Raw genomic sequence first — 26,810 nt, 5'->3', positions numbered from 1 at the left:
ATCCACAAAGCTTAGAGTCTAATGAGGAAGGCAGACAACTGAGTGAACTGCAATAATACAATTAGAACAGAAGGCATATAAGGTGCCTGCCACATAGTAGGTGTAGGTGAATTAATATTTGTTGGAGGAGTAACCAAGTGAACATATGGTTAAACGAATTTAAAAAATGAATGAAAGACATTAACAGAAACATGCCATCCTTTCTAATGGGTAGCCAAGGAAGTCCTCCCTAAGGAAGAACTGTTTAAGCTGAGACCTTAAAGAAGTTAGGCAAGTAAATGGGATAAAGTGTGTTCAAAGCAGAGGGAATCTTACATTGGAAAGTTTGGAGATGAAGAAGATTCCACTGGGTTCAAGGAACTACTAGATATTGAGATTATAATGGGAGAAGACTTAAAGGCAGCTTGAGGCATGGGTGAGAGTCGAGGCATGGGTGAGAGTCGAGGCATGGGTGAGAGTCAAGGCATGGGTGAGAGTCAAGGCATAAAGATTATTATAAATCTTCCCTTTGGGGAATTTTAAGGCTTAAGGTGCCCAGAGGTTCTGGAATTAGCCCAGTGACTGGAACAGTAAGTGACTTCGAAAGCTGTAATGAACTGACTAGTGTGTCACCATCTTCCTGTTTTGCCTGCTGATTCTTTTAGGTTAGCATCCTGTGAGGGTGATCTGGTTTCCCTGGTAAATATCAGAATATAATAGAGATATAATGTCTTAAGAATATACTTATAGGAAATAATTTCTGTCTTAATGAAATTTTTTTTGTGTGTTCCTAAACCCAAAACAAAAAGAGCATTTTATTCTTTTTTTCTTTTTTTTATTTTATTTTATTATTATTATACTTTAAGTTTTAGGGTACATGTGCATAATGTGTAGGTTTGTTACATATGTATACATGTGCCATGTTGGTGTGCTGCACCCATTAACTCGTCATTTAGCATTAAGTATATCTCCTAATGCTATCCCCCCCCGCCTCACCCCACAACAGTCCCCAGAGTGTGATGTTCCCCTTCCTGTGTCCATGTGTTCTCATTGTTCAATTCCCACCTATGAGTGACAACATGTGGTGTTTGGTTTTTTGTTCTTGTGATAGTTTACTGAGAATGATGATTTCCAGTTTCATCCATGTCCCTACAAAGGACATGAACTCATCATTTTTATGGCTGCATAGTATTCCATGGTGTATATGTGACACATTTTCTTAATCCAGTCTATCGTTGTTGGACATTTGGGTTGGTTGCAAGTCTTTGCTATTGTGAAGTGCTTCAATAAACATACCTGTGCATGTGTCTTTACAGCAGCATGATTTATAGTCCTTTGGGTATATACCCAGTAATGGGATGGCTGGGTCAAATGGTATTTCTAGTTCTAGATCCCTGAGGAATCGCCACACTGACTTCCACAATGGTTGAACTAATTACACTGTCCCACCAACAGTGTAAAAGTGTTCCTATTTCTCCACATCCTCTCCAGCACCTGTTGATTCCTGACTTTTTAATTATTGCCATTCTAACTGGTGTGAGATGGTATCTCATTGTGGTTTTGATTTGCATTTGTCTGATGGCCAGTGATGATGAGCATTTTTTCATGTGATTTTGGCTGCATAAATGTCTTCTTTGAGAAGTGTCTGTTCATATCCTTTGCCCACTTGTTGATGGGGTTGTTTTTTTCTTGTAAATTTGTTTGAGTTCATTGTAGATTCTGGATATTAGCCCTTTGTCAGATGAGTAGGTTGTGAAAATTTTCTCCCATTTTGTTGGGTGCCTGTTCACTCTGATGGTAGTTTCTTTTGCTGTGCAGAAGCTCTTTAGTTTAATTAGATACCATTCGTCAATTTTGGCTTTTGTTGCCGTTGCTTTTGGTGTTTTAGACATGAAGTCCTTGCTCATGCCTATGTCCTGAATGGTATTGCTTAGGTTTTCTTCTAGGGTTTTTATGGTTTTAGGTCTAACATGTAAGTCTTTAATCTGTCTTGAATTAATTTTTGTATGAGGTGTAAGGAAGGGATCCAGCTTCAGCTTTCTACATATGGCTAGCCAGTTTTCCCAGCACCATTTATTAAATAGGGAATCCTTTCCCCATTTCTTGTTTTTGTCAGGTTTGTCAAAGATCAGATAGTTGTAAATATGCGGCATTATTTCTGAGGGCTCTGTTCTGTTCCATTGATCTATATCTCTATTTCAGTACCAGTACCATGCTGTTTTGGTTACTGTAGCCTTGTAGTATAGTTTGAAGTCAGGTAGTGTGATGCCTCCAGCTTTGTTCTTTTGGCTTAGGATTGACTTGGCAATGCGGGCTCTTTTTTGGTTCCATATGAATTTTAAAGTAGTTTTTTCCAATTCTGTAAAGAAAGTCATTGGTAGCTTGATGGGGATGGCATTGAATCTATAAATTACCTTGGGCAGTATGGCCATTTTCACGATATTGATTCTTCCAACCCATGAGCATGGAATGTTCTTCCATTTGTTTGTATCCTCTTTTATTTTATTGAGCAGTGGTTTGTAGTTCTCCTTGAAGAGGTCCTTCACATCCCTTGTAAGTTGGATTCCTAGGTATTTTATTCTCTTTGAAGCAATTGTGAATGGGAGTTCACTCATGATTTGGCTCTCTCTTTGTCTGTGATTGGTGTACAAGAATGCTTGTGGTTTTTGTACATTGATTTTGTATCCTGAGACTTTGCTGAAGTTGCTTATCACCTTAAGGAGATTTTGGGCTGAGACAATGGGGTTTTGTAGATATACAATCATGTCATCTGAAAACAGGGACAATTTGACTTCCTCTTTTCCTAATTGAATACCCTTTATTTCCTTCTCCTGCCTAATTGCCCTGGCCAGAACTTCTAACACTATGTTGAATAGGAGTGGTGAGAGAGGGCGTCCCTGTCTTGTGCCAGATTTCAAAGGGAATGCTTCCAGTTTTTGCCCATTCAGTATGATATTGGCTGTGGGTTTGTCATAGATAGCTCTTATTATTTTGAGATATGTCCCATTAATACCTGATTTATTGAGAGTTTTTAGCATGAAGGTTGTTGAATTTTGTCAAAGGCCTTTTCTGCATCTATTGAGATAATCATGTGGTTTTTGTCTTTGGTTCTGTTTATATGCTGGATTACATTTATTGATTTGCATATGTTAAACCAGCCTTGCATCCCAGGGATGAAGCCCACTTGATCATGGTGGATAAGCTTTTTGATGTGCTGCTGGATTCAGTTTGCCAGTATTTTATTGAGGATTTTTGCATCAATGTTCATCAAGGATATTGGTCTAAAATTCTCTGTTTTGGTTGTGTCTCTGCCAGGCTTTGGTATCAGGATGATGCTGGCCTCATAAAATGAGTTAGGGAGGATTCCCTCTTTTTCTATTGATTGGAATAGTTTCAGAAGGAATGGTACCAGTTCCTCTTCATACCTCTGGTAGAATTCGGCTGTGAATCCATCTGGTCCTGGACTCTTTTTGGTTGGTAAGCTATTGATTATTGCCACAATTTCAGAACCTGTTATTGGTCTATTCAGAGATTCAACTTCTTCCTGGTTTAGTCTTGGGAGGGTGTATGTGTCGAGGAATTTATCCATTTCTTCTAGATTTTCTAGTTTATTTGTGTAGAGGTGTTTGTAGTATTCTCTGATGGTAGTTTGTATTTCTGTGGGATTGGTGTTGATATCCCCTTTATCATTTTTTATTGCATCTATTTGATTCTTCTCTCTTTTACTAGTCTTGCTAGCAGTCTATCAGTTTTGTTGATCTTTTCAAAAAACCAGCTCCTGGATTCATTAATTTTTTTGAAGGGTTTTTTGTGTCTCTATTTCCTTCAGTTCTGCTCAGATTTTAGTTATTTCTAGCCTTCTGCTAGCTTTTGAGTGTGTTTGCTCTTGCTTTTCTAGTTCTTTTAATTGTGATGTTAGGGTGTCAATTTTGGATCTCTCCTACTTTAAATGCTCCGATTAAAAGACACAGACTGGCAAATTGGATAAAGAGTCAAGACCCATCAGTGTGCTGTATTCAGGAAACCCATCTCACGTGCAGAGACACACATAGGCTCAGAATAAAGGGATGGAGGAAGATATACCAAGCAAATGGAAAACAAAAAAAGGCAGGGGTTGCAATCCTAGTCTCTGATAAAACAGACTTTAAACCAGCAAAAATCGAAAGAGACAAAGAAGGCCATTACATAATGGTAAAGGGATCAATTCAATAAGAAGAGCTAACTATCCTAAATATATATGCACCCAACACAGGAGCACCCAGATTCATAAAGCAAGTCCTGAGTGACCTACAAAAAGACTTAGACTCCCACACAATAATAATGGGAGACTTTAACACCCCACTGTCAACATTAGACAGATCAACGAGACAGAAAGTTAACAAGGATACCCAGGAATTGAACTCAGCTCTGCACCAAGCGGACCTGATAGATATCCACAGAACTCTCCACCCCAAATCAACAAAATATACATTTTTTTCAGCACCACACCACACCTATTCCAAAATTGACCACACAGTCAGAAGTAAAGCACTCCTCAGCAAATGTAAAAGAACAGAAATTATAACAAACTGTCTCTCAGACCACAGTGCAATCAAACTAGAACTCAGGATTAACAAACTCACTCAAAACCGCTCAACTACATGGAAACTGAACAACCTGCTCCTGAACAACTACTGGGTACATAACGAAATGAAGGCAGAAATAAAGATGTTCTTTGAAACCAATGAGAACAAAGACACAACATACCAGGATATCTGGGACACATTCTTAATGAAATTTTGTTAAATGGAGTACATTGCTAAAAGTTACAGCCTCAAAGACAGTAAGATCAGCAGGTAAAATAAAACCAAGAACTTACATTTATTTAAAGAAGTGGTAAAAAATACAAGAAAATCAAGAACAAAACTCGGGAAGGAGCAAGATGTTATAAATCACATTATCCAACTTCTTTCTCCTTTTGGGTATTTTAATGGTTTTAGTTTTATATAGATCTGGGAGTTTTAATAAAGTCTCTTTCACCTGCCCAAATCCAACTGTTGCATCTTTTAGAATGTTTGAAGTGAGCTGAAGTAAAAAGAGTGAAAGGGTCTTAGGAAAGGAAAATTCTAATTTAAGTCTTACACATGAATTATGCAGTGTATGTATATTGAGTGCCTATGAAAAACTCAGTGTTTCAGGCACTATTGTAAATCTCCCTCTTCCCCTAATTGTAACCCAAGGAACTTTGAAACCCTTGAACAAACTTTCTCAGCATCGAACTGTAACTATTATTAATAGCATTACTTTACATGAATCAGAAGTATTGTGTAGTACATTGAAAATAAAACGAAGTATGTAGAATTGTATTTAAATTTCTTGTGCCAAAATCATATTAGTACTTTGGCAGATTATTCAAATTATAAATAGGTGCTAATACTGGAATTTGTTATTTGGACCAGTCCTTTACATTTCCAAATGCTTTAAATCATTTTATTTTCTAATGCTCTACAGTTTAAAAAAAAAAAAAGTGGTTTTAGACTAAAATTTGTTGCAATGGCAGGAAGAAATTAACATATGTAGACCAAAAATTATGACTAGTAAAATATCTTGAACTTATTCAACTTTTAAATACTACTTTGAGTTTGACTTCTATTTTGGATATTATTCAAATGTAACTTTTACAGTAATTCACCTTTTATAACTACTATACCAGTGCATTTTCTTTCCATTGAAAGAAACAGTTTCAGGTCTTGGCTTGACTCATGGAAACTTAAAACTTGACAGGGTTCAAGTTATAGAAAAAGATTTAGATCTTAGAACATCTATGAAAAAGTTTTTTAAGGCACTCTAAGACGTAATTCCAGAGTTTTCTGAAATTTTTTAGTAAGTTGCTAAAATATACCAAAGGGATAAAAAGAAAATGACAGTTTCCTCCATTTCTTAATTTGGTGACTTAACAACAATTGCATCACTGTTGTCTGTATTTTGAATATTTGCAATATTTTAAGCCACTCTGCTGGACTCACTAGTGCACTGATTAACTCCTTCTTAAAATTATTATCCTGATCTTGGGAAGGACTCTCCTATCTCATGGGTCTCCTACCTCGGGGAAGAATGAGCTCTACAGCAGAGTCAGGAGAGCAAGGCAGTTTCCAGTTGAAGTAATAATTTGGAATAGGCTGATAAGTTCTAATTTAAGGGTCTGTTTTGTAAATTTGCAATCTGGATTGTGACTATTGCGTAGAAATCATTGAGACAACATAATTAGGAAGAAAAATAGTTATTGACAAAATCAATCAAAATTGAGTTGAATGTAGTTAATATTTCATTTTATTTTACTTTAAATGTCAAAGTAAGCTGTGAATGCCAGAATTTGGCTATAGTATATATCACTTTAACATTCACATACTTTTTTATTTCCTTTGTCATGGTTCAGCCATAAATCAGTAACGTAAGTTCTACTTAGCTATTATTCTGAATTATTCCAAAGCAGACAGGCTTCAGGAGATCTAACATTAGAATATGAGAAGTATCTGCCTGGGCAACTCCTTGATTGTAATCATGTGTAATCATGGGTATCTTCTCTGGAGGAACACGTTGTTAGAGGAAGAGGGGTAAAGTGTAGACAAGACAGCCACTTACCACTGAACACACTCAAGAAAGGAGCCTTCAAAAAAATTAGGTAGCAATGGCTAGTTTTTTTAAATTTACATGTTAAGCACTAGTGTTAAAGCATTAACGTGTAAAAATAATGGCTGATTAATTTTGGACTAACTTGTGTGCTAAGATTTTGTGCAATCTCATTCAACCTTAAGCTTTTAGAACTGAAAAGTGTATTCTAGTTCCAATCTCTCATTTTGTAAATAAAGAAACAGGGCTCCAGAAAATTTAAAAGATGGAAAGAAATACAAATGATAATGCTTATATTAAGAGAGGTAGAGATATTGGGTGATTTTTTTTCTTACTACCACCATATTGCTCTGTTGGCGATAGTATTTTTATATTGGAAAAAGCATTGTTTTAAACGGAGGATAAGGCTTTTCAATCTACTTTCCATGTTTTAGGCAGATTCTGCTGAGAAACTTAGAGAATATGGGCTTTCCCACATCTGTAGCCATCCTGTGCTGGTGACTAGAAGTAGGTCTTGTCCTCTGGTAGCACCACCAAAACCACCTCCTGTACCTCCCTGGAAACTCATTCGTCAAAAAAAGGAAACTGTTATAACAGATGAAGCTCAAGGTATGTATCGCATCATCTTCAAATCCTTCTAATTAATGTATGAAAGTCTAACAGTTTCATTTGTGGTGAAAGATATATGTCAAGGTAAATCACCCAACATTGCTTCTAAAGCCTATGTTTAATTTTATGCCAAAATTTTATTTTTAAAGGATTAATTCTTCACATCTCAGAAGCTAAGAAGTTTGTTTAATATCTGACTTGACCACATATATCAAGGTCATTCTTTGAGTTATGGCATTGTTATTATTAGTGTGATAGAAAAGTAGTTTGTAGCAAAGTGCACTGCTTTTAGGGTTACAAAAACTTCTCAGTTTTTTGTTTGTTTGCTTTTTCCTTCCTTCCTTCCTTCTTCCTCCCTCCATCCCTCTCTCTGTCCCTCCTTCCTTCCTTGTCTCCTTCCCTCCCTTCCTTCTATCTTCTCCTTTATTGTTTCTTGAACCAAAGACCAGCATCCATTTGACACTTGAAAGGAAAACAAAATCCTTTATTTTAAAATGTCATATTTTGTTTAAATTCGTAAGGCTTCTTAAAACAGTTATTCATTCAGGGCATCAAGGAATAGTTGAATGAAAGGAAAAATAGTGAACATGTAGGTAATTTCTGATTTTGCTACTGATTGCTGTGTAATTCTATGTAAGTAAACACTCTTTTATAAACTGGGGTTAAAAATATAACAATTGGTAAGATGCTGTAATGTCAGCGTCCTACCTAGAGGCTCTTCACATAATTGTCTTTCTAAATTAAAAATTAACAGAAAATGGGCACAGAACAGTCAAAGAAAATTTATGTATTCCATGTCCTAGTCTCTTTTCTTTTTCCTAATAATCACCCCTAATGTTTAATTTCATTGTTCACAATAGTAATGCACGTGCTGTGTCCTTTATTCATTGAGAATTTCTTTCTTCTAGATCAGCCTCAGACTCCTTTAGGAATATCCACAAATCCTCTCCTGATCTGCTGCTTTCTTTTTACCTCATGACCTTTGCTACAGTTTTTGTTCTTCCACTGCCATATTCATATGTTAGTTCACATTTCCTCCTTATATCCTAAGCAATTGTGTTACAGAGGTTAACTAAGGGAACTTTTTTTTTAGTAAAAGACTTTTATAGAAACTCATCCCTGTACTTGAAATAGCAGCAAATACCAAGTAATAATTCTATAAGACATTGCTAACTTTCTCCATTGAGACTTGTTTCACATAATCTGGAAAGAAATCGAAGAGCAGACACAAGAAATTGAATACTGGAAAGATCTATAAACTCTTTCAATAAAAGCTTTATGTATGGTTTTACATTCCTATTTCACACTATTGAAATTTGCTGAGTAAATAGTTAATCTAGCCAGTACTGTATTAAATGTTAAATTCTGTATGCAATCCTGAAAGACTTTTTTAAATGTACATCATACTTTCTAACTGCTACTTTTTAGAGTTAATAGTAAAGAAGCCTGAACAGTTCCTTGAGATTTCAAGTCCATTTTTGAATTATAGAATGACTCCATTTACAATTCCAACAGAAACGTAAGTACATAACATTCTTCCGCACAAATGTGCCTTGTTACTAAATATTTTGTGATGTTTCTGGTTAAAGATAACACCAAATGGGAGCATTTTGAAGAATAGTAATTTTAAAATAAGGCCAAATACATGTAAAAACTTTAAAAGGACATTTTCTTGACCTTTTATAGCTTGTAGTTACATTAATCCACTTAATTAACAAATAGTTTTTACTAATTTCTTGTGTGTGTTATGAGCTGAATGTTTGTATGCCCACCAAATTCATAGGTTAAAGTTCTGACTTGCCAGTGTGGCTGCATTTGGAGGTAAGGCCTCTAAGAAAGCAATTAAGGTGAAATGAGTGATAAGGCGGGGGTACTGATCTGAGAGGATTAGTGACCTTGTGAGGAGAGACAGCAGAGAGTGCTCTCTCTCTCTCAGTCTCGCTCTCTCTCTCCAGGCACATACACAGTGGAAAGGCTACGTGAGCACACAGAGAAGGCAGCTGTTGGCAGGCAGGAAGGAGAGTCTTCATAAGAAACAAACCCTGCTGGCACCCATCCTAACGGGTCTCAGACTTCCAGTCTCCAGAAATGTGAGAAAATAGATTTCTCCTATGGAAGCCACCTAGCCTGTGGTATTTTGTTACGGCAGCCCAAGCAAACAAATACGGACTTTGGTACAGAGAAGTAGGGTGCGGCTGTAACAAATATCTGAAAGTGTGGAAGTGGTTTCCACATCTTCCTTGTTCTCTTTCCAATAGGCTTTCTCATTTTTCCCAATATGGATAGGCTAAGAATTGTCCAAATCTATTTCTTTTTTCTAGCATTTTACTATAAGGAGTCAAGAGAAGCCACGCCGCGCTTTCAACACTTTGCTTAGAAATTTCCTCAATCCAATATTTAATTTCACCGCTCACAAGTTCCACCTTCTGCAAAACATTGGAACACAGAAAATTCAGCCAAAGTCTTTGCCTAACAAGGGTGGCTTTTCCTCCATGGCCCAATAACGTGTTCCTCATTTCCATTTCAGACTTCATCAAAATGGCCTTTACTATCCATATTTCTACCAGAATTCAGTTCACAGACACGTATGTATTTTCTAAGAAGATTGAGGCTTTCTCTATAGCTCTCCTCTTTCCTTTTTGGGCCCTTTCCAGAATCATCTTTAAAGGTCCATTCATGGCAATGTAGGCTTTCTTTAGCATGTACCTCAAAACTCTTCCAGCCTTTATTACCCAGTTCCAAAGCTGCTTCCACACTTTTAGGTAGTTATTATAGCAGCAATCCCACTTGTTAGCATCCATTTTCTGTCTTAGCCTGTTTGGGCTGCTATAACAAAATACCATAGACTTGTGGCTTGTAAACAACAAAAAATTTCTCTCTCCTACTTCTAGAGGCTGGGAAGTCCAAGAACTGCATGCCAACAGAATCAGTTTCTGGCAAGGATCTGCTTCCTCATGCATGGCATCTTCTCACTGTGTACTCACCTAGTGGAAGGGGTGAATGAGCTCTCTGGGGTGCCTTTTACAAGGACACTAATGCCATGCATGCCGGCTGAGTCACCTCCCAAAGGCCTCACCTCTTAATACCATTATTTCAGGGTTTAGGATCTCAACATATAAATTTGATGGAGAAAGTGTATACACACCTTCAGACCATAGCACCTTCCTTCCCCTTCATCTAGCAAGTAGTGTGTTCTGTCGATGTGTTTTGGAAATTAATCCAGTTCTTCCCCTAAAAGGAATAATATATAAAGCTCCTAAAATAATACACTGCAGCTTTTTTTATTCCCTATCTACATGAAAAATCTTCAAATATTTGACAACAATTATATATGCACCACTCCGTTCTCTTATTTTTAGGTTTCTAGATGTGTAAAAGAATACTATGTAAGTTATTTTCCAGTCCCACTGGACATTTCAGTTACAAAAGCCAATGGAATTTCTATTCTTATTAAAGCTACTATGAATTAGCCTTCTGTCACTTGGACACAAACTGTCCTAACTGATACTGCAATATAATAGAAATGCAATGCAATGTTATCAACAGTGTCATTAATTTAGTCAAAATTTGGACTATATTAACCACTTGTAATATACACATTATTAATATATTAAATAATGTCTTTCCTTCTTAAGCAGAGCATACTCAAAGGCTTCCTTGCTTCCTGGATGAATCATACTTAGCTTTATTACTATACTGTCTTCTAACAGAGGGACCTCAAGGACTTTGAGGAACAATGACCCTAACATTCAATGACCTGAGACTACTGGCTTTTCCAGGGCTTTGTTTCAGTGATTGGCTTAGTTGTAGTTTTAATTTTGCTTTCATAGTACTAATGATGTCTTTATCAGTTCTTAATATTGTCTGCTTCCAATAGCCTTCCCTTCTCCAAATTTGTTTCTAATTTTCTGGGTGTAATGAGTAACCACCAAATTTTTTGAATTAGTTAACATTGGCTTGTATATACTTATAATAAAGACATTAACGGTTAGCATATGGGCTTTGTATCTACATTGTAACAATTGGATATTTAACATAGTAACTTGGAAATCATAGGTATTAAGTAAATATTAATTGAATTGAAAATATTTTGAAGCACCTAAGTTATTCAGTATTTAAAATTATGTTATTTCCTGTATGGTAGGCACTAGGCACATGTGGCTATGTAAAATTTTTTAAGTTAATTAATATTATAAAAAATTAAAAATTAATTTCCTTAGTTGCATTAGCAACACTTTACGTTCTCTGTAGTGAAATGTTCTAAGTGAACATTTTCATCATTGCATAAGTTTCTTCTAAATATTAAAAGGAACAAGTGACCTGTCCATAATTATAGCATTTTACTATAACAGTATTATTATATTATTTTTAGTTTTTATTGTTTTAACCTATATTACTATTCATAGATTAAAATGAAAAGTTCATCCATTTATATAATACAACATAACTAAGTGGCATTTTCTTTGCCCTATGGAGAAGACCAGTTGAATGTAATTGTCCTAATATGATAGTTAAAGCGTTTCAACCTTTTAAATCAATTTTATTTAATAAATAAAAATGTATGCTTTGATGACAAATATACTAAAATTTGTGTCATTGCAGTGATTATTCAAAAGCAGTATTTCTTAAGTTCCCTTTCATAGTAAGAAATATTTTTTTTTTTTTTTCCGAGATAGAGTCTGCTCTGCTGCCCAGGCTAGAGTGCAATAGAGCAATCTTGGCTCACTGCAACCTCTGCCTCCCAGGTTCAAGATTCTCCTGCATCAGCCTCCCAAGTAGCTGGGATTACAGGTGTGTGCCACCACACCCAGCTAATTTTTGTATTTTTTGTCGAGATGGGGTTTCACCATGTTGGCCAGGCTGGTCTCTATCTCCTGACCTCAAATGATCCACCTGCCTTGGCCTCCCAATGTGCTGGGATTACAGGTGTGAGCCACAGTGTCCAGCCAGAAATACTTATTTTAAGATAAATTTTGAATTGGTTGAAATAAGGCCTACTTCAAATTTCTTTGAAGTTCTTTACCATCATAAAACTTAAAAAAAAAATTAAATGAGCCCCCTTATCCCAAGGATATTTAAATAAAGGATTGAAGGGACACAGAGGATTAACTATCAAGGGCACTGTTTTTGTGAGGAAAAGTTTATTAATCAATGAAAACTCTGACTGCAAAAATAAAGTGATATGAAAATATTATATGTAAAACAAAGATACTATTGAAAAATGCCCTCACTTTTATCTTTCACATTGTCTGTTTTACTGCTTTGGTGAGATGTCACAGCTGCTCAAATTATGTTCCTAAAAGTAGTAGACAATATAAGAGTGCAAGCTGGTGAGAGATTAAAGGTGGTGATAAGAAGTTGGGATATTGCCTGGAGACAGAAGAGAGCCAGAGAGGCTTGGTGTATTTCACATTTAGAACTACTCTAATTTTTTTTCTTGTTTCTAGTAATTGTGCTGATGGGAAAATCTGTCTGGCTTTACAGATTTGGCTATTGTTTCAGAACAACAAAAAAGCATCTTTAATCATTACCTACTTTAATCATTAGCACTGATGAATATTTTCGGTTATTACCAGCTAATTAAATTACAAGATTAAATGATTGTCATAGTAACATGGAAAAACGGGTGTGTCACTCTTAGGAAAAAAAAAAGACTAAATACAACAGAAAAGACAATGAAGAACAATGAAGAGAAAGGGGGAAGGAGGTGGAAGAGGAACCCAAATTCACTAATATTTGAACACGACCATAGGGATAGAAAGAAAGACTGTGAAGTTGGGTCTGAAGTTTTCACTGAATCAGAAGTGACCATGAACTTTACAAATAGCAATAACTGGTGTATTGGATGATATGAGTGCAGGGTATGATGGTTGCCATTAAAATTGTGGTAATTTTTAATGCAGCAATAAGTGCCTAATACATGGTTATACACATATATCAAAGACTAGCAAATTTACACTTTGAATTTGTGCAGTTAATTGTACTTCAATTATCCTTCAATGGAGTGGTAAAAATATAAAAAAGAAAGTATGTAAAGTGGTTTAAAAAATAAAATAGAAATTCTAGAAGCAAGGAGTATAATGACTAAGACCCAGAACTCAATAGATGTGCTTAAGAACACATTAGATACAGACTAAAGCAGAATAAGCAAAGTTGAAAATAGATTAGAAGATAATATCCAGACTAAAGCATGGAGACAAAAAAATGGGAAAAAAAAAGTACAGTTAAGACCTATGAGACACATTGAACATCACCAATGTACTTGCCAGTGGTTCTCAGAAGTAGAAGATAAAGAGATTTGGAAATAATTAAAAAATCAAATCTTAATGGCCAAAAGAATCCCTAAAGGGAAAAGTTTAAGTCAAGATTCAGGAAGTCCTAAAAAGACTAAGTAATATAAACACAAAGAAAACTGCAGCTAGACACATCATAGTAAAACCAAAGACAAATATAATGCAATAATATAATGCAATAAAAGTGAAATAAAGGCTGCTATACAAAGCAATATGGATGAATCGCACATACGCTCACAAAATTTAGACCAAAGAAGTCTGGTACACAAATTACATGGTTAGTTTTCAGTTATCCTATTAATATACAGTAAGAAACGAAAAATTTTAAAAAGCAATATATGGTGTTGGACGCAACCAATGTGATTATCTGTGGTGAGGAGTCTTGGCCATGATTGGGACATGCCTCTGGCAGGGTTTGTGGATTGCTAATAATATGAAAAACGCTTGATCTGAATAATGGTGATATGACCATGTTTACTTTGTGATATTTCAGCAAGTGTACATTCATTGTTTAAGAACATTTAAACACGTATTTTAAGCTTCAATAAAACTTTATTAAAATTATTGAATGGTCTGTGCCATCGGTCACACATATAATGGCCATTAAATATGGTTTTAGCCTTCTCTTGGATAGACTATAATCTATGATAGGAATATAAGCTGATAAGAGAAAAGCAGTCGAAATTTAGATCTGTACCGTGTTCATTGTGTTTTCCTACTTTTAGATACTCTTTACATCACAAGCAGTTAATTTACACTTTTATTTATTCTATTTAAGTTTATAATACTAGAGATATTCTTCAAATATTTTACCTTTAAGGCTTTGTCAGTTCTATGTATCGACAATTGAACATTGAAAAGTGGGTAGGGAGGGAGCACTGCACAGTACTACTAGACAAATATTGGCAGTTGGCAATGTCAAGCCATGCAGGACAGCTTTATAACCAGAAAAAAAATTTCCTGCTACTTTCGTTTTAAAATTTGGTTATTGTTGCAAATTAATAAATCTAGTTTTTTCCTCAAACTTTTGGGGTTTTGTTTTGTTTTGTTTTTTGAGATGGGGTCTTGCTCTGTTACCCCGCTGGTCTCAAACTCCTGAGTTCAAGTGGTGCCTCTTGCCTCAGTCTCCCGAGTAGTTGGGACTACAGACATGTTCCACCATGCCCAGCATAAAATTTGTGTTGTAATTTCTAATAAATCAATGTAGTAATCTCTATAAACACTTAAAATAAATTAGCTAAATTTATTTAAATATTTTACATTGCATTTACAACTTAACTAGTTTTCTCTTCAAGCATTTTAAAAGCCAAAAATGATACGAGAAAAAGTCTTCACAAGTATTTAAATCATTACAAAAAGTCAAATAATCAAAATCATGTATTTGTAGACATTTAATTTTTCCTATACATACTTTTTGTGTTTACAAACCAAAATTTTCCAATGCCTTTTAACTTAAGCATATAGCTGAAATTAAATATGAAGCTATATATTTAAAGGCCTAATTTGTAAATTATATAACATGCTAAATTATTTCATATATTATAAAAACTCACACATAGTATCTTAGTCTGTTTGGGCTGCTATAACAAAAATACCATAGACTGGGCGGCTTATAAACAACGGAAATTTATTTCTCACAGTTCTGAAAACTGGAAGTCCAAGATCAAGGCACTGGCAGATTTGGTGTCTGGTGTGGGCTCACTTTCATAGATGGCTTCCTTTTCCTCTATAGCCTCACAGGGTGGAAAGGGCAAAAGATCTCTCTCTGTGGTCTCTTTTGTAAGGATTGTAATGCCAGTCATGAGGGCTCTACCTTCAACCTCCAAATACCATCACATTGGTGATCAGGTTTCAACGTACGAATTTTGGAGGAACACAAACATTTAGTCACACAAAGAATTTTTCTAAAATTCACATAAAAATGTTAGTGCTTCATGATTTCTGATTAATATTATGCTTAAGCTACCCACTGTTTTAGTCAGGGTTCTCCAGAGAGACTGAATGAATGTGGAATATAGACATCGACATAGATATAGATAAAGATACAAATATAGATATATGACAGGAGGTTCATTAAAGGAATCGGCTCACTGGTTATGGAAGCTGAGAAGACTCAAGATAAGCTGTCTGCAAGCTGGGGAACCAGGGAGGTCAGTAGCGTGTGGTTCAGTCCAAATCTAAAGGCCTCAGAGCCCAGGAAGCTGATGGTGTAACTCTCAGTCTGAAGACAAAGGTACGAGAACCCAGGGAATTGTTGGTGCAAGTCCCAGAGTCCGAAGGGCAGAAGCCCTGGACTTCTGATGTCTAAGGGTGGGAGAAGAAGGGCATCCCAGCTCCAGGACAGAAAGTGAATTCACCTTTCCTCTGCCATTTTCTTCTGCCCAGGTCTCCACGTAATTTGATGGCACCCATCTACATTGAGGGTGGATCTTCTCTCAATCCACCGACTCACACGCCAATCTCCTCTGGAAGCACTTTCACAGACACACCAAGAAATGATGTTTTACTAGTCACCTAGGCAGCCCTCAAGCCAGTCAAGATGGCACTTAGGTGCCAATTAACCACCACACTCACTAAGATGATGATTTTGTTATTCAAAATAATTTTTGTTTATCTCTCAGCTAGTTGAGTTTGCATATCAGAGATTTTGTGGGTTGTAAGAAATAGAACTGCAGACCTCAAGGACAAATTTTCTTATAATTTGAATAGTCATAGCCAGCCTTTTAGAATCTCTATGCCAATAGGGACCCCAAATGGGTTAGTTTCATAACCTAAATTCCTTGAGTTACTTACGTTTCCCTTTTATCTTCTTTCAGCTGTATTACTTGATTAAAGTACATGAAATTCTAATACCTAGATACAGGTGGCTTCATCACCTGATTGGATTCAACTAATCTATTCACTGCTTGAATCTGTTATTAGTTCATTTACATATTCATCTCTGACAGAGCCAAATCAGAGATATGTGAATGGCATTTCATCCTACGTGATAGATATGCCCCTTGTCCTGCTTTGCTGTCTCAGGTCAACATAAGAGCAAGCCTGTTTTTTAGTGAGCCTTTGAAAGTGACTGCTATCACAACTTTCTATCGTAGGAACGCTGTCTTTGTAGCAACACTCCAGGTTTACCCATTCTTGGCTCCTGGCCATGTCTGGTAGAATTGGAGACTCACAACCAAGTTTGTGCTACCCTCTAGTGGCAGTTTTGTGTAAATCAGAGAAGTTTAGTTACGAGTGAATTTTTACAGAACACTAACTGGAAAAAATATCCAAGTTGATGAAGTCTATATACATGGAATTTAATTTTATCTTTGAAACACACTTACTTAAAAAAATACATATACTACAAAAATGTCTTTGCGAACCTATAAAATTCTAGCGATGGCAAGGGCAATTTTGAGTCATATCAACCAATTATTTGAAAGGAAGACTATATGCTTGGGTAGCTGGTATGAATGTCACAGTTATAAACTTAAGTGCTCAAGACTCCTAATTAAATTTCTGACTCTTAGTTCTGTTTCACTGATACATCACTCTGATATTTAATTAAATCAATTCCACATATCAAATTTCTGTTTTGATCATCAAAATCCAAAGATGACCATCAAAGCTTTAAAACAAATAGTGTTCTAGAATTTTTACATCAATTTGCTGACTAATATACAATATTTTTAGTAGCATAGAAAGTCATTCAATGTTTTAACATGAGGTAAAAGACATTATTGGTAGTAAAAGAATGAGAATGACAAATAGAACACAATCAGAACTTTCTATTGTTGACAAAAATGCAGTTATTTATTAATAACTTTAAACAGAAGATCAAAATAACAGAAGTTTGGGGTTTTGTTTTCCTTTTAGGCATTTTGTGCGCTCTTTAATTAAGAAAGGAATACGTCCAGGATCTGATTTATCTTCCGTCAGTGAAACTGATGAAACTGCAACACATAGCCAGACAGACTTGAGTCAAATAACAAAAGCTACATCTCAGGTGACTATGTTACTCTTACTGTTGGCCCAACTCTTAATGATACAAGATTTTTTCTTTACATTGTGAAACATACTATACATACAAAAGAATATATAACAAGGATCTGAACAGTATAAAGAATAGTGTTAAAATAAATATCTTCTGTATCTATAACCTAAGTTAGAAAATGGAATCGTCATCTGCTATAGAAGTCCCATGTGTTTCTTCTTGGTTGTATTTTCTGTCTGCCACTCAGATTTGGGTATTAAACAACTTCAGACTTTTCTCATTTTGCCAATTATAACATAACATCTTGTTTGTGAGATTCCTCCCTTTTGTTTCATGTTCGGTTCATTTCACTAACCAATGGTATTTACTGTATAATATTATGCTACAAATGGTTTTTAATCTATCACAGTGTTAGTGGCTATATTAGTTGCTTCTTGCTTCTTACTATTGTAAGAAATACTCTTACTTACTATTCTTGCTTCTTGTTTCTTACTATTGTAAGCAGCGGTACCATGATTTTTCTCAAATGTCCCTTGAAACAGGTACAAGAGTTTCTTTAGTTTCAGGGTTCATAACCCTTTACGTGCTATGGCTCCCCTTAACAATTTTTTAAAACTCTAACACATTGAAAACAACTCATCGTTTTCTCCATATTAATTAACTGAGAATTATTGATAAGGAACATAATTAGCACTGTGAGAGAACATATAACTTCACTATTTGGTGGTTGAATGACTACTAAGCATAGTTGCTATAGTTACCTAGCTATATAGGTCACAGGAGTATCTGTAGACGGGGAGATATGACCACATGAAATACAGCAGTAGGTCTAATACTTGCTGTAATTTCAAAGCAGTAATCAGCTTACATATTCTTGTAAGATATTTGCAACAACTATAATATAATGTGAAATATTGTGACATTTTGTAGATAGGGTCACAGTTACTGCTCTCAACATTGTGACTACTTGCTTGTATTGACATATTGGTAATTGAAAAAAAAAATGCTGAGTGTCAGTCAAACATGTAATGTCTTTCTAACCACCCACATTAATGGATTTGTGAAATTTAACTATGAGCTTCATTGGATATCATATTAGGAAACCCTGTTGTAGGATATGAATCTAGGAGTCTAGTTAATAGGGCATTCACTCACCTGCTTGACCTTACCATAAAATGCCAAACCATTTTCCAAATGGGTGTAGTAATACCCACACCTGTCAACACCAAGAGTTTTCTTTATGACAGCATTTGGTACTGTATGATGTTTGCTAATGTGGTGGGTATAAAATTGTATTTTATTATTTATTATAAATGCATAATTTATTGATACATTAACCCATAGATGCCTGAGGTTGCAATTTTTGGAATTTGAAAAATCAGACCTTGACAATGACCTTGATCAGTAGGACGCTTAGCTTTCCAATGTAAAACAAATGTAAAGATATTTTGCCTCCATTTATGTACCTCTCCATCCCATTTTCACCATTCTGCCCTCTGTAGGAGACTTTCAGGATTTTTTAATGTAAATGCAAAGAAACACACACACAATATTTCACAACTTCCTTTTTTTCTACTTAAAATTAAATAATCTTAAAAATACTTAATATATGCTGGAGATAATTTCAATCTATACCTAAAGAGTCTGTTCATTCTTAAAGCTTCATAATTTTTTATTATGTAAATGAACCATAGTTTATTTCTATCAATCTCTATAGATTGAATCTTGGTTTGATTTTAATCTTTTGCTATTATAAATAATACTGCTATGAATGAATTTGTATGTGTAGTGGGATTGTTTGGTCAACAAAATTCTACTGGAATTTTAAAATAATTATCGCTAAATATACCTGGTAAGATTACACTCATGTTGTATGAATGTTTCCTTATAGCCACATGGAGTGTGTAGAGGTTTTTTAAAAATTTTGCCAATCAGATTGGTAAGAAAAAGTAGTTCATTTTGCTTTTCCACTGAAATGATTGTTATTGTGACTGAACATCTTTGTATAAATTTACTGCCATTTCTGTTTGTGCTGCTGTGTGCAATGCCTGCTTATGTCTTTTGCCTAATTTCCATTTGGGTTGTATGTTCCTGTTTTACCAATTCATAGATATTCTTTGTGAAATATGGAGACTTATTCTTTATTAGACATGTATTTCATATGTTCTAAGTTTATCTTTTCAATCTTGTCTTTTTTAAATTTATTTTTAATTGACAAAAAATTGTATATATTTATAGTGTAAAACATGATGTTTTGAAATATATATATAGCTGAATAACTAAATTGAGCTAATTATGTCTTACTTCACGTTCCTTTCACTTTTTGTTGTGAGAACACTAAAATCTTCTGTCTTAGCAATTTTCAAGAATACATTAACTATAGGCCCCATGTTGTAAATCAGATCTCTTGAATTTATCTCTACTAACTGAAACTTTGAATCCTTTGACCAGTATTTTCCCAATCACCCACACCCAGCTCCTGGTAACTACCATTCTACTCTCCACTTCTATGAGTTCAACTGTGTTAGATTCCACATGTAAGTGAGATTATGTGGTATCTATTTTTCTGTGTCTGGCTTATTTAACTTCACATAACGTCCTCCAGGTTTATCCTAGTTATTGCAAATGATAAAGTTTCCTTCTTTTTAAAGGCTGAATAGTATTCTATTTTGTATATATACCATATTTTCCTTATTCATTCATCTGTGGATGGACAATTAGTTTGATTTCATATTTTGGCTTTGTGAATAATGCTATAACGAAGATGGGAAGGCAGGTATCTCTTTGTTCTTTGACATACTGATTTCATTTCCTTTGGATACACCCTCAGAAGTAGGATTGCTGGATCACGATTACCCTATTTTTAGTTTCTTTTTTTTTTTTTTCAACCTCCATACTGTTTTCCACAGTGGCTGCACCATTCTACCTTCTCACCAGCAATAAACAAGGTTTCCCTTATTTCCACATTCTTACTAACACTTATCTTTTGTCTTCTCGAGAACAGCCATTTTAACAGGTGTGAAGTGATATCTCATTGTGGTCTTAATTTATGTTCCTCTGATGATTAGTGATGTTGAGCATTTTTTAAAACATGTTTGTTGGCCATTTGTATGTCTTCTCCTGAGAAATGCCTATTCAGATTCTTTGCTTATTTTTCAGTTGGGTTGTTTCCTTGTTGATGAGTTGTTTGAGTTCCTTATATGTTTTGAATATTAACCTCTTATCAGATGTATGATTTACAAATATTTTCTCCCATTCTATAGATTGTCTCCTTATAATTGTTTCCTTTGCTGTGCAAAAAAAAAAAAAAATTAGTTTGATGTAATTCCTTCTGTCTGTTTGCGATTGTTGCCTGTGCTTTAGGGATTATTTCTTAAAACTTGTTGCCCAGGCCAAGTTCTTGGAGCTTAGCCCTTATGTTTTCTTCTAATAGTTTCATACATTCAGCATACATTCAGGTCTTACAGTTAAGTTCTTAATCATTTTGAGTTAATTTTTGTATATGGTATGAGGTGACTTTCCTCTTTTGTAAATGGATATCCCAACATCATTTACTGAAGAGACTCTCCTTTCTTCCGTTGTGTGTTCTTGTCAATCTTTTTCAACCATAATAGCTTGAATTTATTTTTGACTCTCTACTCTGTTCCACTGGTCTATTTTTATGGTGGTACATGCTGTTTGGGTTACTATAACTTTGTAGTGTATTTTGAAGTCAGGTAGTGTGATGCCTCCTGCTTTGTTCTTTTGCTTTAGCTATTTAGGGTCTTTTGTGGTTTCACGTGGATTTTAGGATGTTTTTAATGTATCTGTGAAAAATCTCATCAGAATGTTGATAGATTACATTGAATCTGTACATTGCTTTGGCTAGTACAGCCATTTTAACAATATGAATTCTTTCAATTCATGAACATGGGACATCTTTCCATTTATTTGAGTCTTATTTTATTTCATCAATGTTTTATTTTGTAGTATTCAGAATATAGGTACCTCCTTAGTTCAATTTATTCCTAAATATGTTTTGGTAGTTATTGTAAATGGAATTATTTTACTGATTTCTATTTTTGTTTTTTTGTATGTCGATTTTGTATCCTGAAACTTTATTGAGTTTATATATTAGATCTAACAGGATTTTTAATGGGGTTTTAAGGGGTTCTATATATAATTGTATTATCTGAAAAGAGGAGAAATTTAGCTTCTTTCTTTCCAATTTGAGTGCCTTTTCTTTATTTTGCCTAATTGCTCTAGCTAGGACTTTAGGTGATATGTTGAATAGAAGTGGTTATTTTCCTTGTCTTACTCCTGATCTTAGAAGTAAAGCTTTCAACTTTTCACTGTTGAGTATGTTAGCTATGAGTTTGTCATATATGGCCTTTATTGTGTTGAAGTACATTCTTTATATTAGTTGTCAGTTGAGAGGTTTTTTATCATAAAAGGATGTTGAATTTTGTGAAATGCTGTTTTTACATCTATTCACATGATTGCATGGTTTTTGTCTTTTATTCTTTTAATGTGGTATATCATACTTGTAGATTTGCATATGTCAAACCATCCTTGCATCTCTGGGAAAAATCCCACTTAATCATGGTAAATGATCTTTTTAATGCTCTGTTGAATTATGTTTACTAGTATTTTGTTAAGGATTTTTGCATGTATGTTCATCAGGGATATTGACCTAAGGTTTATTTTCTTATAGTGTCCTTGTCCAGCTTTGGTATCAAGATAATGCTTGCCCTGTATAATTAGTTTGAAAGTATTTTCTCTTGGTCAGATTTTTTGGAAGAGTTTTAGAAGGATGGTATTAATTATTCTTTAAATGTTTGGTAGAATTCAGCAGTGAAGCCATAAGGTCCTGGACTTTTCTTTGGTAGGAGACTTTTTATTTTAAGATATAGGGTCTTTCCCTGTTGCCAAGGCTGGAGTGCAGTGGCATGATCATAACTTAACAGCAGCCTTGAACTCCTGGACTCAAGCAATCTTCCTGCCTTACCCTCCCCCAAGTAGCTGTTACTACAGGCATGCACCACCACACTTGGTTAATTAAAAAAAAAAATTACAAATGGGGTCTTGCTATGTTGCCTAGGCTAGTCTCAAACTCTTGGCTTCAATCCTCCTGCCTTGGCCTCCCAAAGTTCTGTAATTACAGGCATAAGCATTGCACCTGGCCAACATGGGACAGTTTTTTGGTTTTTTTTCAGATGGAGTCTTGCTCTGTGGCCAGGCTGGAGTGCAGTGGTGCAATCTCGGGTCACTGCAACCTCTGCCTCCTGGGTTCAAGTGATTCTCCTGCTTCAGCCTCTCGAGTAGTTGGGGCTACAAGCACATGCCACCACACCCAGCTAATTTTTGTATTTTTAGTAGAGATGGGATTTCACCATGTTGGCCAGGATGGTTTTGATCTCTTGACCTCATCATCCACCTGCCTCAGCCTCCCAAAGTGCTGGGATTACAGACATAAGCCACAGTTTTTATCACTAATGTAATCCCCTTGCTTACAGTGTTCTGTTCAGATTTTATATTTTTTATGATTCAGTCTTGGTAATTTGTATATGTCTAGAAATTTGTTTCTTCTAGGTTATCCAATTGGTTGTCATATAATTATACATAGTAGTTTCTTAGGATTCTTTGTATTTCTGCAGCATCATTTGTAATGCTTCCTTTTTTATTTCTGATTTTGTTTGAATCTTTTCTCCTTTTTCTTAATTAGTCTAGCAAAAGGTTTGTCAGTTTTGTTTATCTTTTCAAAAATCAACTTAGTGTTTGTTTGTTTTTTTTTTACTTGTTTATTTCTGTTCTGAGCTTTATTATTTCCTTTCTTCTACTAATTTTGGGTTTAGTTTGCTTTCTTTTTTTTCTAGTTCCCTGAGGTGTAACATTAGGTTTTAAATTTGAAATTCTTCTTTAAATTTCCCTCTTAGAGCTTCATTTACTGCATCCTATAAATTTCGATATGTTACTGTGTCAATTTTCATTTGTCTCAAGATATTCTAAAAATTTCCTTCTTAATATCTTGTTCAGAAGCACATTGTTTAGTTTCTATGTATTTGTGAATTTTCTGAAATGCCTCCTGTTGTTGATTTTTAGGCTCATTCCATTGTAGTTATAAAAGGTAGTTATATTATTTCTATCTTCTTTAATTTGTTAAGACTTGCTTTGTGGCCTAACATATGAATATCCTGGAGAATGTTCCTTGTGAGCTTGAGAAGAATGTGTATTCCACTGCTGCTAGATGCAATGTTCTGTATATATCTGTTAGGTCCATTTGATCTAAAGTATAGTTTAAGTCTGATGTTTTCTTTTGATTTTTTGTCTGGATGAGCTATCCTTTGATGAAAGAGGAGTACTGAAGACTCCAACTATGATTGTATTGCAGTCTCTCTCCCTCTTTAGATCTATTAATATTGCTTTATACATTTAGGTGCTCTGATGTTGGATGCATACATATTTATAATTATTATATCCTGTTAAGAAATTGACACCTTTATCATTATGAAATAACCTTATTTGTCTCTTTTTTTTTTTTTTTTACCATTTTTGACTTAAAGTCTATTTTATTTGATATAAATATAGCCATCCCTGCTCTCTTTTGCCTTACTTTTGCATGGAATATCCTTTCCCATCTTTTTATTTTCAGTCTATATGTGTCTTTAAGGTGAAGTAAGTCTCCTGTAGGCAGTATATAGTTGAGTCTTTGTTTTTTAAATACATTCTGCCACTCTATGCCTTTTGATTGGAGAATCTAATCCATTTACATTCAAGATGATTATTGGTAGGTAAGCAGTTGCTACTGTTATTTCATTAATTTTTTTCTGGTTGTTTTGTAGATCCTCTGTTTCTTTCTTCTCTTCTGTTTTCCTTTGTGATTAGGTTATGTTTTTAGTGGTTTGCTTTGATTTTGTGTATCTACTATAGGTTGTAACTTTATGAATACCATGAGGCTTACCTAAAACATCTTATGGCTGTAACAGCATATTCTAAGCTGATAGCAACTTAACTTTGATCACATACAAAAACTCTACACTTTTACTCTGTCTCTCTTATGGTTTATGTTTTTGATGTAACAATTTACAATCTCTTATATTGTATATCCCTTGACAAATTATTGCAATTACTATTATTTTAGTAATTTTAACCTTCATACTAAAGATATAAGTGATTCAAACATCACCATTACAGTATTCGAGTATTCTGAATTTGACTATGTACTTACTTTTACCAGTGAGTTTTATACTCTCATTTTTTAATGTTACTGATTACCATTCTTTTCTTTCAGCTTGAAGAATTCCCTATAGTATTTCTCGTAAAACAGATCTTGTGGTGATGAATACCCTCAGCTTTTGTTTGCTTGGGAAAGTTTTTATCTCCACTTCAGTTTTGAAGGACATCTTTTTAAAGTACAGTATTCTTAGTATTATTTTTCTTCAGTACCTTTAATATATTATTCCATTCTCTTCAGGCCTGTGAGGTTTCTACTAAGAAATTTGCTGAGAAATTATAACTCCTTATTTGCTTCATTTCTCTTGCTGCTTTCAGAACCCTCTCTTTGTCTTTGATTTTTTACAGTTTGATTACAGTATGTCTTGGTGCATAGTATTATTTGGATTAAATCTGATTTTGAAGACCTTCTACCTTCCTCTACCTGGATATATATAACTTTCCCCAGATTTGAGAAGTTTTCTGCTATTATTTCTTTAAGTAAGTTTCTACTCCTTTGTCTCTCTCTTGTCTTTTGTGAACTCCTATCACTCAAATATTTGCTCTTTTGATACTGCCCCATAAACCACGTAGTCCTTTTTCATTCCTTTTCTTTTTTCCTCCTTTGAGTGCATATTTTCCAATAGCCTGTCTTCAATTTCACAGTTTCTTTCTTTTACTTGTCTGCTTGATTAATTCTGCTGTCGACCTTCTCTTGCATTTTTAATTTCGTTTCCTTCATTGTAATTTTCACCTCTAGAATTTCTGTTTATTAAAATAATTCCAACCTCTTTGTTAAATTTCTTGTCTTAGTTGTTCATTGTTTTCCAGATAGCACTTAATTGTGTTTTGCTATTTTTGAAGTTCACTGAGTTTCCTTAAAACAATCATTTCACATTCTTTGTCAGGCAGATTATAAATCTCTATTTCATTAGAGCTGGCTTTTGGTGCTTTATTTTGTTCTTTTGGTGGGGTCATGTTTCCATTACTGTTCTTGATCCTTGTAACCATGGGTTGGTGTCTGTAAATTTAAGAGTAGTAAATTATTCTAATATTTGCAGACTGGCCTTGTCTGGGAAAGCCCTTCACCAGTCAGATCATCTAGAGATTCCTGGCAGGTTGCCCACAGGCAGGTTTGTTACTGTATTCCTCGAACAGGCTGGTCTAGTGCCTAGATCAGCAGGTGGGCAACCCTGGCACTTGCGTCTGCAGGATTGGGTCTAGAATGTGTGTCCTTGGAAACAAGCCTGAAATCTGGTTCCACAGAGGCTAGACTGTTGCTGGCATAGACCTAGAGTAGCAGCTTCTGCAAGGGTGGGCCTGGGGCCTCAGTTTATGGGGGCCAGCCAGCCACCAGGGTCTATTGGGTAGGCCTGGACCCTAGGCCTGGTAGGGATCTACTTTAATGCTTTACTGGTCCAGCCTGTGTTTAGGTCCAAGGCAAACTTCAGTCCTTACTTCCTTTTCCTTTTCCCAAATAGAGGGTATCTCTCTTTGCCTGGGATTGGGAGTGATGTGTGTAATGCAAAACTGTCCTTCCTACCTTCCTTCAATGTGTCTTATTCCTGTGCTACATTCAGTTGCTATAACCTTTCACCAAGTTTCTTTAGCTCTTATGAAGATATTTTCTTATGTGGATTATTTTTCAAATTGATGTTTTTGCGGGAGGCAAATACAGGAAAGTCTTGTTCTGCCATATGACTGCTAAGAGCTCCTGAATATTGTGTTTGTATAAACAATTTTTTTATTTTTAATGTGGTTGAATTTATTTATATATTCATATATAAATCTGGTTCCTTAAGCCAGATACAGAAATCTCAATCATATATAATCATATTACATATATATATATAAAATCATATTATGATTATATATGATTGAGATTTCTGTATCTGGTTTAAGAAATTTGCCCTATTCTTAGGTCATAAAACTATTTTTCTAATCATCTTCTAAAATGTTATAGTTTTACTTTTATAAAATCTGATTAATTGGAAACTGATTTTTGTGTATGATATAAAATGATGAGACCAATTTTATATTTTCCAATATAGATACACAATTGTTTTTAGAGGAATTCTTATGCAACTTTCAAATGTTATAATAAAATTTCGAGCCATTGCAATATGATAATACTTGTAAATGTAGTTCTAAAT

General features: G+C 34.8%; 1 protein-coding gene across 1 annotated transcript in view; it reads left to right on the top strand.

Annotated features, from left to right (window-relative positions):
• LOC116463107 (androglobin) overlaps nucleotides 1–26,810 on the top strand; it is a 183,641-nt gene that overhangs the window by 67,905 nt on the left and 88,926 nt on the right. The window contains exons 11-13 of the mRNA XM_032146070.2: nucleotides 7,023–7,197; nucleotides 8,626–8,716; nucleotides 17,349–17,478. Of these exons, the coding sequence (XP_032001961.1) occupies nucleotides 7,023–7,197; nucleotides 8,626–8,716; nucleotides 17,349–17,478 (396 nt within the window). The remainder of the gene's footprint in view (nucleotides 1–7,022; nucleotides 7,198–8,625; nucleotides 8,717–17,348; nucleotides 17,479–26,810) is intronic.

Source organism: Hylobates moloch, unplaced genomic scaffold (genome assembly GCF_009828535.3).
Source record: "Hylobates moloch isolate HMO894 unplaced genomic scaffold, HMol_V3 SCAFFOLD_27, whole genome shotgun sequence".
Classification (NCBI taxonomy): Eukaryota; Metazoa; Chordata; class Mammalia; order Primates; family Hylobatidae; genus Hylobates; species Hylobates moloch.
The sequence above is the reverse complement of the archived record's forward strand: the minus strand, read 5'-3'. Positions and strand labels throughout refer to the sequence as shown.